The 13,827-nt window shown below is 31.6% G+C and overlaps 1 protein-coding gene across 1 annotated transcript in view; it reads left to right on the top strand.

The window, feature by feature from the left end:
• The window catches only part of LOC139493906 (uncharacterized), a 35,899-nt gene that overhangs the window by 11,254 nt on the left and 10,818 nt on the right, over positions 1-13,827 (top strand). The window contains exons 5-10 of the mRNA XM_071282067.1: positions 1,856-2,628; positions 3,647-3,677; positions 6,956-7,227; positions 7,854-7,881; positions 8,897-9,220; positions 11,774-12,073. Coding sequence (XP_071138168.1) covers positions 1,856-2,628; positions 3,647-3,677; positions 6,956-7,227; positions 7,854-7,881; positions 8,897-9,220; positions 11,774-12,073 — 1,728 coding nt within the window. The remainder of the gene's footprint in view (positions 1-1,855; positions 2,629-3,646; positions 3,678-6,955; positions 7,228-7,853; positions 7,882-8,896; positions 9,221-11,773; positions 12,074-13,827) is intronic.

Genomic DNA, 13,827 nt, shown 5'->3' with positions numbered 1-13,827 from the left:
CAACCAGGGACTTTCTATACTAACGGGGATCGTCTCTATTGATTTTAACTGATAACTAATTAAGCCACCTGTTTAAAGCTACCACCCAACAATAAACTTAGTTTTGTATCTCTGATATACGATGCTAGTAGTTATTTGAGTACTTCACATTACATTGTAATTGTATAATTATTATTTGTTGTATATATAAAATCTGATTAATAGCGATTTAAGGTGACAAAAAATATAAGATTTTGAAAGAATGATGAATTATTAAACTTAGACGTATCGTTTTGAAGAACAACCCAGTTGTGTAAAATGGTCTATATCACACAAGATGGCGGCCACTGAAAATTCAACGAACAAATTCCTCAAAGTTCAAAGATCAATATTTAAAAAACAATCCAAGAAATCTTTTGAAAAACAGCATTTTGCAATGACAAAATGTATAAAATTTCATAAAATCGATTTTTTGTTAAACATGATAACATATAGTTTATTTGTATACATTGTTATGAAGAATACTTCGTAAATGTGAAATGATTTGCTATAAAGTCACGTGACATCAGCTACGGCCGAGATCAGTCTGATAATTTGTATAGATATCGTTATAAGTGACCAGTCCCGTTAGTATAGAAAGTCCCTGCTTCAACCAAACTTTATGAATTCTATACAAATCATGAAAATGCTTATAACCACAAAACAAAGATCAAGTTTGAATTTTGGTGCCTTCCCTTTTACAGTTCTAGAGTTATGCCTTTTACAAATGGAAAAAATGCGGAATTTTTTCGTTTCTGTTGTCCAACTTAAGTTTACTTCAACGAAATTTTATGAAATTTAAACATAATGCTTGGTTGCGAGATTTACTTTAATGTACCACTGCAACAGTTTGTCATCGCAACTCCTCTCAAACCACACAACAGAATTTCCCCAAACCTTTTCAGATAATGAGGACATACTATGTAGTTGTGCATATCGACGGGAAATTGCGATTCAATTTTTTTTCTAGGAGTTAGCCCCTTTGAACTTATTTGCTTCAATGTACTTCTGCAACAGTTTGTCATCTCAACTCCTCTGAAACCACACAACAGAATTTCATGAAATTTTGTAGATAATAAGGACATACTATTTAGATGTGCATATTGGCAGGAAATTAATTTTTCTTATACAATTTGTTTTTCTTACACTTATTTATTTCCTCCAATGAAAATGTGGGGACGTGGGGTATGTGAGGGTGCTCACTAAGGTTCTTTAATTTGTCCACATTATATTCTATCATGATAAGGCATGGTTTTAATTTTTTTAATACATTTTGCTCAAATCGCTGTAGATGTAGTCTTACATTAGGATGAAATTCTGTAAATTTATTGATGTCTGAACGGGGAATCTTCAAATAACCAGTATTTCAAAGAAAAAAAATCACATCTAGTGTATTTAACATTGACGTCTACCTTATACCGAAAAATTGTGCTTAAAACTGGAAAATAAAAATATGATAGACAGTAATTGACTGACAAGATGTCATCATGGATGACTGCCATACATCATTCTTAGTGTTTCCCTTACAGAAAACATGTACAAGCCATGCAGACATTAGAAATCTAGCAGTTTTCTCACAGCACATGCAAGCCTTGTTTCAGATAATTTTCTTCCAAATGGAAATGATTCAACTTTGATCACCAAATCCTGTTATAACAGACTAGACAAAAACAAATGTGTTCTGATATAAAAGACTTTTAATTGAAATATTAAGATAAATTGTGTTTTCCAGTGATGATCTAAATGAGTGATACCAATTGTTTTATCATGCAGCTTTTATAGATCGCTACAATCTCATAATATAAATAATATTTCATATTTTATTCAATTTTTATAGATGTTGCATTTTGGCCCAAAGAAAATAAAATAAGGAAAACCTTCAAAAAGATGTCTGAAAATGGAATGATTCAAAAATTAGACCTCTACCAGATTTGGGAACAAGAAGAATTCCGTCAGATTTTACCATTTAAAGAGTACATATTTGATATGCTGATACATCTAGATATCGTATCCGAACAACGGAGATATGATACAAAAACAGGAAGTCGTCTACCAGTAGAAAACTTCTTTGTACCCTGTATGCTTACACAAAGAAATGATACAGATTACTTGACACAAGAATGTACACCAGAGAGGACTGTAAGTTTGGCCTTTGTTTTCAAAGGAACCATCATACCTCCAGCTTTACCAAACCGTCTAATATGTGCATGTCTGAGTATGTGGACATTAAAAGAATACCAAGGACGGAAACTTATGTTTTCGGGGTTTGTTGGGTTATCATTTGATAAAGAGCATGATATTGTTGTTTGTGTAGAAGGAAATAAGATCTTATTGCACCTAGTCCACAAGCGCTCCAAGGGTTTGATAATACCTGATATAGCCACCAGTGTCCGGGATTGTTTGTTTGTTACTTTGGAGAGAATATCCGAATTTTATCAGTCAACTATCCATTGTAAAGCCAACAACAAGTTACCATTCCACACTGAGTATTCCTGCTCAAAATTAAACTGTTTTACTCCAGAAGAAAATATGGTTGTAGATACAGAGGAATGTCTTTGCGAACATGGTGAAAACATTAAACACAACTGGAGAGTTTGGAATCAGAAACTGGTATGTACTTTACTTTAATTATTTTCATATTGAATAATTTCTTATGATGCATAAAAGACAGATATTTATGAACATGATATAGTTGGTTTGTTTCTTTATAAAGAAATAAATAAAAAAAACAAATACAAAAATACGGAACTCTAAGGAAAATTCGGAATGGAAAGTCCCCTATCAAATCGCAAAATTTAAAGCTGAAACATAAAAGAAAAAAAATACAAGGACAATTTTATTCATCAGTATGATAAAAATCATTTGTTTTCAACTCTAGCTTTCCATCTAATATTTTTTCGTAACTTTTTCGAGTATAATTAACAGCAATGCCAGTGTAGCAATTATTTGATAAAACCCCTTATCAATGTGCTGCAATTCACAGACACAGTGTAATGAATAGTATACATTAGGCGCAGACATTTTTTTGAGCAGAATGATGTTGAAATCTCGAAAATTCATTTACAACTTACAAACTGAAGTAAAAAACACAAAACTGAGAGAATCTTTCGAACTACAAAAAGAGACCAGTTGCTATACATGATGATGTTCTTTTCTTATGCCTGCTTCAACCACCATGCAAATTTACACTTACTCAAAATGTCATAATAGGTAGGACAACACGATCAGTGTATTAAAAGGTCGCACAACAAACCATATAATCCCTCCAAAAAAGTCAGATAAAGGTATATGTGGTAGCCTCATTGGTGTAACTTTGTAATTCCAAATATTATGATTAATATGAAAACAAGACGATGTTGTATGTTTGCCAATGAGAAAGCTCTCCACCAGAGATCAATTGACAAAGTCGCAATGCTAGGTCGTGGTATGGCTTTCACTAATCAGAAAAAACATACCATATATTCAACTATAAAGGGCCCTGAAAAGACAGATGTAAATCATTTCTAGTCTAACATTATAATAACATATAACTTAGAAGCAGATTTCTTGGTTTCTTGGTATGTTAGCCGGATAACGTTAGCTACGAATACTTGTAGAATAATAAAAAGTTTTTTTTTTTTCCTTATAGGAACAAATGCAGTGTGATCCTAGTTGTCCAGGTAAATGTATCGACTATTCCTTTTTCTGTTAAAAGATCTCAAAAATATCATAATTCCTTCTCAAGTAAAATATGTTTCTTAGAAGTATGGCGTAAATCCCAAAATAATCCTGGTATTTATGATGAGTTTATATGCATGATATATATAAGAGTAGACTAGCATATAAACCTTTACTGTTTTTGTCATAATTTCACTACTCCATGTTGGTTCAAAGTTGGTTGGCTTGCTTACCAATATTGTAAGGATGTTTACTAAAAAGTAAAATCACAAAAATGCTAAACTCCAAGGAAAATTCAAAATGGAGAGTCTCTTATCAAATGGCAAAATCAAATGATAAAACCCATCAAACAAATGGACAACAACTGTCATATTCCTGACTTAGTACAGACGTTTTCAAATGTAGAAAATGGTGGATTAAATCTGGTTTAATAGTGCAAAAAAGCATCGTTATGTTATTGTATATAACTTGATATGATAAGACAAGGCATATTTATTAATAAGGGAGTTAACTCATGTACAGTTTGGATGTGATTTTTTTTTTTAATTTTGATTATATTGTCCCTATAATAAACTCATCATAGATACTAAGATTACATTTTGTTTTTACGCCAGACGCGCGTTTCCTCTACAAAAGACTCATCAGTGACGCTCGATTCTAAAAAAGTTTATCAGGCCAAATAAAGTTCGACCTTGGAGAGCATTGTTGTAGAAATTGGTGTTTTATAAGCGTATAATTTGAAACATTGAACTGCATGTATGTCTTAAGATCAAGTTAACTGAAAATTGCTTAGTTATAGAGTGTTTAGATTTTATGGGTAGATATAAAAAATGGTTTGCAATGTTGTCAACATCAATACTTTAGTAGGTATAAAGGTAACACATAAGTCGTATTATAGAAGCTGATTGACAAACACAAGTAATAATATTTACATAATTCTAACATGCCTTACTCGTGTTTTCATAATGATCGTAATAATATGAAATACCGACTCAGTTCATAGTTCTCATTGAAACATAGATTATGAACTAACTAGTTTGATAATAAATGAAATACAAATTTAAATGTATCCATTTGAGTATCATCATTTTAAACTCTAAATCAGCACTTCTTGATAAAACCTTCACATTTATTTGAGAGCAAATTATATTTTTTATACGACTGCAAAAAAAAAAAGATGGGATTGTAAAATGATATCATGTCCTCATCGGCGTCATCACCTTTGTCGTCATCATCCGACGGCATTTCGTTTCTCAATAACTTAAGTTTAAGTGTATGGATCTCTTTGAAATTCAATTCAAGTGGTTTAATACCACAACAGAAAAGTTGGGATTGTTTTTGGGGGTGATGGTCCCGTCCGTTTAGGAATTAGGGTTGAAAATTGTCCCAAACAAACATTTTTCTAGTTTCAGAACAATAACTTGTGTATAAGCATGATAAGTATTTTGATTGCTCTGAAATTGTACCCCAAGGTTCCATACCACAAGTTGAAGATTGGGATTCATGTTGGGGGTAATTGCCCTATCTGTTCAGGAATTTAGGGTCAAAAGGGTCTAAAGCAAGCATTTTTCTAGTTTTCAGACAATAATGCTTGTTTTAGTACATTGATGTCTCTTAAATTGTACCACCTTTTATAAAAAGTAAATTTTTTTTTCAAATATTATTTTTCTGGAATAAGGGGGGAAGTTAATAAAAGGGGGGACAATTTGTATGCTCCCACCGTAGCGGAAAGGACATTAAGTTTTACCCTTGTCCGTCTGTACGAACGTCTACTTCCCAAAATTGGTTTTTCGTTCTCTTACTTTAGTTTGCCTCTGTGAAATGTTATGTAACTTATACACAATTTTCGTTACCACAAAACACAGATCAAGTTTGAATTGTGGTGGCATCACTTTTTCTGTTCTAAAGTTATGCCCTTTACAAATAGAAAAATTGCTGAATTTTTCGTTTTTGTTCTCCAACTTTACTTTACCTCAACCAAATGTTATGAAACTTATACATATTGCTTATTAGTGCAAACTACAGATCAAGTTTCAATTTTGGTGGCGTCACTTTTACTGTTCTAGAGTTGTGCCCTTTTACAAATAGAAAAATTGCTGAATTTTTCGTTTCCGTTCTCCAACTTTAGTTTGCCGCAACCAAATTATATGAAACTTTTACATAATGCTTATTACTACAAACAACAGATCAATTACAAATTTGGTGGTGTCACTTTTACTGTTCTAGAGATATGCCTCCTTACAAATGGAAAAGTTGCTGAATTGTTCGTTTCCGATCCTTCACTTCAGTTTGCCTCAACCAAATGTTATGAAACTTATACACAATGCTTATTACTACAAAACACAGTTCAAGTTTGAAATTTGGTGGCATCGCTTTTACCTTTCTAGAGTTATGCCCCTTTACAAATGGAAAAATTCTTGAAATATTTGTGTCTTTTCTCTAACTTTAGTTTTTGTCATCCAAATGTTACAAAACGTATGCAAAAAGCTTAGATCAAGAACAAATTTTGGGAGCGTCACTTTTACAGTTCTTGAGTTATATAAAAAAATATTGGGGGTCACAATTGCTAATTCTTTATTTATAGTCTGAAAACAGATTTACTAAGTAATGCACAACAGCAAGAAATCCCATTTGTCTGTTAACTTCAAAATACTGCTCATTTACAAGCCCCCAAGGAGCAATTTTTGAAGGCCTTGCGCAATTACTTAAGATCTTGGCGCAATCAGTTTCTTTGTTGAATTAATGAGATGAAACATTGAACTGTAATAAAAAATTACGAGCTAACCTGGGAAAAATCATTAAAGGCATGTTTTCACATCTCAAAATTTGAGAATTTTTGTAGGATTGTAAAAATAATTCACTTAGAGAATTTTTTGAGAGAATATTCAAACATTAGAATTAACTTGAAAAAGTATATTTTTGTGACTTCTTCAAGTAAAGAAAGATAACTTGTAAAAGTAGTACCCTTTACTGCATGGTTATACAGATAAAAATGATAATTGTTCCTGATGGTAGAATATCCTAAAAACAGCCAAACACAGTCATAAATATATATCTTATATTAGAACAGCCAGACAAGGCCATATAGATATTATTCATAGAATAGCCAGACATGACCATAGAAATATAGATAATTATTCTTGGTGGTAGACAGTTCTGAAATATAATTACTATCCATATTTGTTGCCAATATTGACTAATAGTGTTCTAGTAATGTATCGTCACATTTACATATTTATTACTATCTTTTCACAATGTTTACGTTTTATACAACTTGTAGGTTTGAGTGAATATTCTTTAGATCAAACTCCAAGTAACCCCGAGTTGCTTCGTTTGTCTGGTAATTGTGAGGAAGACTTGATACATGAATTAGCACTTCGTCTTGGAATGGAAGAGATAGATTGGAGAGATATTGGCAAGAATTACACAGGAAATACACAGATGGTCAAGTTTTTGACACTTATTCACTTGAAAGAGAATTATTCAATATGTTTTGGAGATCTAGATAAAAGTTTGCAAGAAATGAAAATAACAACACACACATTATGCATGGTAAGCTATATAGAGATAAAGTGTATTTTTTTGCAATTATTATCTCCCTTTCAATTATGGCCACTTCAAAGTATATTAGCTACGATTTTGACCACATCAAATCCAAGTTTTAGAGCTGCTTACATCAAACATATGTACTTAAATTTCACAATTAGATCGCTGGAATGTTAAAATAAACTACAGAAGTGTCAATAATTGATATTTAATATCGTGTTACATAACTATTTATGATATTTCATTTAATATGCATCCGGTTTATTTCCCAAGCTTTGCCGACACAGCAGGAGAAATGACCCAGATATATATAGATATGAACATGTGCTTTTTGTTTTTTTAATCATTGGATAATTTTGTTTAAATAAACGTATATACTTGACGCCATTTATCAAATTATGTAAACATAACAAAATACAACAAATGACTCCATATTATTGGAAAATGATCCTAAAATAATCTGTATGACAAAACAATGCTGATGATACGTATTCGTGAATTAAATTGGGGCAATCATTAAAGATACACCGGAAGAATAATATTAAATAGTAAGAATTTGATTTTTTAACTACTCCTAAATTTGCAGATCTTATCATAAATGCTTATACAGTTTTATATGACTTCATTTTCAGGTCAGAAGAAGAAAACAAGTGAAATCTAGTAAGTAAACTGTTAAGATAGTCATGTACTTAAAACAAAATCTAGTATTTTTGTTTTACTGTACTGTCAACAGAAATTATACTTAACAGTGACTTTTTTAACCCATGGTCAACCGTAGTGTGGGCTTAGCTATAGTGCTGTGTCTGTCTATTAATTCTCCTAATTAACTAATGTCTTACAGTAACATCAGTTTAAAATCATAGAAACTGCATATGTTATCAAGTAATGCACATATTCTCAAATTAAATTGACAGAAGCATAAACATGAATTGTGTTTGTTAATTTTTATGTTTAGGAAAAACACAAACAGGATCTAATATTGAACGTGATGTTTTGTCAATTGATGGGCAGTTTTTTCTTATAATCACTTTGTCATTATTTTTTAGAAGGGAAGCAGTATGACTAAAAAGGACTTAGAAAAATCTTTGAAAGGTTCATAAAGAGGGGCTACAGATACCAGAGGGATATTCAAACTCATAAGTCGAAAATAAACTGACAATGTCGGGGCTAAAAAAGACAAGGACAAACAGAAACACAATAGTATACAAAACAAAACACAGAAAACTAAAGACTAAGCAACATGAACACCACTTACCATTGTGTGTGATCTAAGGTGTGCCAGAAGGGTACGCAGAACCTGCTCCTCACGAGGCACCCATCATGTTGTTCATGTCATCTAAAACCAGTCCTAGATAATATAATGATTGTTTAAAACATCACTTGAAGGAAAAGATTTTTTCTGGATTTCTGGCAGTGTAACGGCCTGATTGAATAGTGATTAATGTATAATTTGCAAAAAGTTTGGATGCGAATACAAGAAAACACATGTTCAGAATCGAGTCAGTAAACATGGTGAATAACATTTGACAATAAAAGTTGATCGATATTCAGAAAATCTTGTTGTTTGAATAAAGCAAGGACAAGGTGTTTAAAAAGTTCCTTTTAGACTAATGTCCATGAGTCCATGTGAATTTATGAACTTACATGTATTATTTAAATCTAAATTCTCTTATAGGAATTCCAGACGATATATTAGATTGTATCCCTACAGATGAAATTTTAGACAAGCTAGCACCAAAGATTGGAAAAATGGTTTTTCAACTTGGAACAGAACTCGGATTGTCCATAGCGGATTTAGAAAATATCGACAAATGTAGTCCCAATTTGACAGCCCAAAATAAGGAAGTGTTATTTACTTGGAGAAAAGACAGATCAGTAAAACCTACAATACGGGTCATTAAACAAGCTTTAGTTAATATAAGAAAAGGTGTACGTTGTTTAGAGGAGGTTGTGGAGAACATTGATGCAAAAACATTAAGAGCTGTGGAAATTGTTACAGGTAATAATATGCTGCGACAGAAAACATGCATGGAAGCTTTTCACTAGCTTTTTATTTACGGAATAGGTAGCATTCGTGAATGAATCTTAATCTGAAATTTGCTTATTCTGTCATGTTCAGTCTCCCAGTCAATTTTCAGCCATATCCACTGCGGTTCATTCAGTTATGTTAAAACCACTTGCAGTCAACTAAGTAGCTTTTCAGACAATTTAGTATACAGGTGGCATCTGGAATCATCTAGGAATCTCTTTCAAACTATTTGTATATGTTTGCTTCTAGTTGTTCAGGTTTTTTTTTTTTAATTTAATTTCTTTGAAAAGTTATAGTAGTATTGGTATATTACTTTTGTGAAGTAATGCACTCCAAATTTTTTTTTCATTTGTTATGACCTGCGTTTCCTTTGTTAAGCATGTTAAGTTTTAGTTTATGTCAATTCAATGCATATACATGTGTCAGAAAAGTTTTGGATATTTTAAGTTCTATATTTAGAAATAATCTTGAAAACTAACCTTTCTTTAAACTATGACAGTTGTGTAAATGGAACATATATAATCCAAATATAAAAGGCACTTTTATGGAAAGCCAACGGGGTCAAAATTCTTAATTCGTCCACCCATTCGTTGCCCGTTCCAGCGACACATCTATATACCTTAATAAAGGAAGTGACACACCTCATTGCAGGTTTGGTGACCGGTACAGTAAACAAACATGTTTATACGAGGTTACCTCAATATAAAACCGCGGTCGGAATCCCTTTTATACATGCCATATAAAAAACAAACAATGTTTTTATCTATTTGTTATCTTTTATATGTATGCGCTGTACATAATTGATTTATTATCCTTTGGTATGTATTTCATATGGCGGTGCTCCTACTTACAGGAGGCTTATACACAGAAGAAGAAGCTGAGCGCCATCTGTCGTCATAATGATCGTTAGCATAATACAACGATGACATTTAACACTTCGACATTTCACACATCGACAATTCACGAATCGACAAGTCACATGTTACAAGTTACAAAACATCAATAAACAAAAAGACAATTTACCAATAAAGAATTTTGAAATCTACAAGTTACAAATTGACAATTGAAAAATGAAGAATGTTGAATTTTGATACAAAGATACAAGTTACAAATCGACAATTTACGAATGAAGCATTATGAAATTGCACAGTTACAAGTAACAAACTGACATTTTACCGATTAAGAATGTTGAAACTACAAATGTGCAAGTTACAAATTGACAATTTACGAATTAAGCATTATGAATTTCACAGTAACAAGTTACAAATTAACAATTTACGAATTAACAAATTAGAAATTGCACAGTTACAAGTTACGAATTGACAAATTACGAATTAAGAATTTTGACCCCGTTGGCTTTCCATACACTTTGGGCTTAACTCGTCAGATTGATACCAAAAAGACGGTTTCTATGTATGCAGGCATTTGTTTTTTTTAGCATTTCAGTATTTCTGTTGTTCCATTGTTTTCCTCATATAGTTGATGTGTTTCCCTCGGTTTTGGTTTGTGACCTTGATTTGTTTTCACTTAATCTATTTATGACTATTGAACAGCGGTTTATTACTGTTGCCTTTATGAGACAAAGCAAACAAACAATTAACAGAAACACATAAGCATAAAGTACTGATAAGTTAGTTAAAAAACATTAACAACTAATTAAAGAAAAATGTACCCGAGACAAAATATCAATCAATACACATCAAATGAATTTAGTTTGATTACGGCATAAACACTTAGGAAAACTTGACATAACATATCTATTTAACTGTTAATATCACTTATATATATCTATGTACATTTTTGGGAGTTTGGGCTTAACTCGTCAGATTGATTCCAAATAGTCCGTTTCTATGTATGCAGGCATTTGTTTTTTTTAGCATTTCAGTGTTTCTGTTGTTCCATTGTTTTCCTCATATAGTTGATGTGTTTCCCTCGGTTTTGGTTTGTGACCTGGATTTGTTTTCGCTTAATTGATTTATGACTATTGAACTGCAGTTTACTACTGTTGCCTTTATGACACAAAACAAACAAACAATTAACAGAAACACTGAAGCATAAAGTACTGATAAGCTAGTTAAAAAAACATTAACAACTAATTAAAGAATAATGTACCCGAGACAAAATATCAATACACATCAAATAAATTTAGTTTGATTACGGCATAAACACTTTTGGAAAACTTGACATAACATTTCTATTTTACTGTAAATATCACTTTATATATGTACATTTTCAGGAGTCTTATACAGAAATATCCTATCTGTGGGCTAAAATGAAAGGTTCTTCCATAGAAATAGATAGTGTCTTGAGAGTTTGAGCTGTGCTAAACTTTTATATTCCATATTTTGTATGTGTGCAATTTCAAAACTTGAACTAAAGTTTAGACTTTTCGTTTGCTTGACAATACATATTTTGAAAAGCAATCAGTACATGCAGTATGCTAACTGAATACAAAATATAATCATTTTGATACTTTAAGTCAACTTACATGCTAAACGAAATTTTGTATTTCTACAATTACAGATAAAATCAGAGACAATGCAGACAGAATCATACAGGACATACAAATCAGTCAAATTTTAGATCATATGATGACACATCTGGTGATTTCAGTAGATGACAGACGCCGTATTGAACAACATGCTGGACAAGATGATCAAAATAGAGCGTTGCTGGATATTGTGATTAAAAGAAGAGAACCTGCGTACAGTGTATTTGTTGATGGATTACTTAATTATGGATACGAAGATATCGCTAATGATTTGAAATGTGATACACAGGAAACGAGTCCAAGTACAACATTAGTATCTGCTGAAAATGAAGGTATGGCTGAAGGGTTTATTATAAGCACAAACAAATTTGTTTATACTGAAATTATAATACTTTGGTATAACTGGATGCTCTTTTAACTTAGTCATTTAAAATAGAGGTGTGCAACAGTTCCCTAGCTGGTTTGGGATTATTTTTTTGTTTTTATATTGTTTGAAGCATATGTATTTCAAATATCACCACTGATGACTGCATGATAAGAATTGTTTTCACATTAAGATAAACACATCTTCACGACATTTAGTTCAAAAAGCATATTTGGTGGTGTCAGTAAAATTTACGACGGGACCATGATTTCAACTTCACAATTTGGAGCTCTTGATTTAATAGCTTCTTTATGAGCAACAACCCTCTTTTAAGGAAATCATGATAGGAAACAGAAGCTCTGGAATATCATATCAACTGGGAGATATATACTCCTTATATATACAGACACTGCTGGAATGTTGTTACATAGAAATGGAAAGTTCCCAATTGGGAAGCTGAAATCATCTCTATTGTCGTAAAGCCTTGCAACAACTTAGCCATAGTATTCAACTTAAATACAACTTGTTAACCTTTTAAGACATCTGGTCTCTGGTTGAGAGTTGTCTAATTGGCAATCAAATCGCGTCTCTACTGTTATAAATGTTTAAGATGTTTTATTCTTGATTCATATAGTTTACTGAGAGATATTTTTAGTCATTATTTTAATTTGGTTGTTTTCAATGAAGTATCAGTAACCAAAAATTTGTTCCGACTGGTGTAAGCTTCAATTCCGTTTCATTCCTCTTTTACAATATCACAGATACATTTGACTTGACAAGTGGGTGAGAACATATTCCTTATCTTACAATTTTTGATGTAGCTAGTGCTAAGGGTGGAGTATTGTTGACTGTCTTTTTCTCTTTCTTTTTTTAGCTCACCTGGCCTAAAAGTTTTCGTCGTCGTCCGTCGTCGTTAACTTTTACAAAAATCTTCTCCTCTGAAACTACAGGTCCAAATCAAACCAAACTTGGCAACAATCATCATTGGGGTATCTAGTTTAAAAAATGTGTCCGGTGACGCGGCCAACCAACCAAGATGGCCGCTATGGCTAAAAATAGAACATAGGGGTAAAATGCAGTTTTTGGCTTATAACTCAAAAACCAAGCATTTAGAGCAAATCTGACATGGGGTAAAATTGTTTATCAGGTCAAGATCTATCTGCCCTGAAATTTTCAGATGAATCGGACATACCATTGTTGGGTTGCTGCCCCTAAATTGACAATTTTAAGGAATTTTTTTTTTAATTTATCATATTTTATTGATATCTGTACATTTGTTAGTTTTCAAACATCAAGTACCGGTATCTTATCCCGGCCTCGTTAACATTAGTAAATAACATATATATACAACTGTTAGTTTTTGTTAGTATTATACATACAATTTTCCATATTTGAAAATATTATATACCATATCAGTAATATCAAAAAATGAAGTTTACCATTAAGATAATCAACCATAATTATCTAATATAACAAATGCACAGGTTATGAAAAAAATATATAATGTGAGTAGTTGAAGTAATAAAAATAAATATATATAAGCTATATATTTTTAGGTATGTCTGTAGATTATTTTCAAAATTATGAAGAAAAAAAAAAAAAAAAAAAGAAGTTTAAAGAAAAAAAAAAAAAAAAAAAAAAGAAAAAAAAAAAAAAAAGAAAAAAAAATAAATAAATTAGTAAATAGATAATTGAAAGATAATTATATTCAATTTCAAGGAA

The sequence above is a fragment of the Mytilus edulis genome, chromosome 11 (assembly GCF_963676685.1).
Source record: "Mytilus edulis chromosome 11, xbMytEdul2.2, whole genome shotgun sequence".
NCBI classification, from domain to species: domain Eukaryota; kingdom Metazoa; phylum Mollusca; class Bivalvia; order Mytilida; family Mytilidae; genus Mytilus; species Mytilus edulis.
The sequence above is the reverse complement of the archived record's forward strand: the minus strand, read 5'-3'. Positions and strand labels throughout refer to the sequence as shown.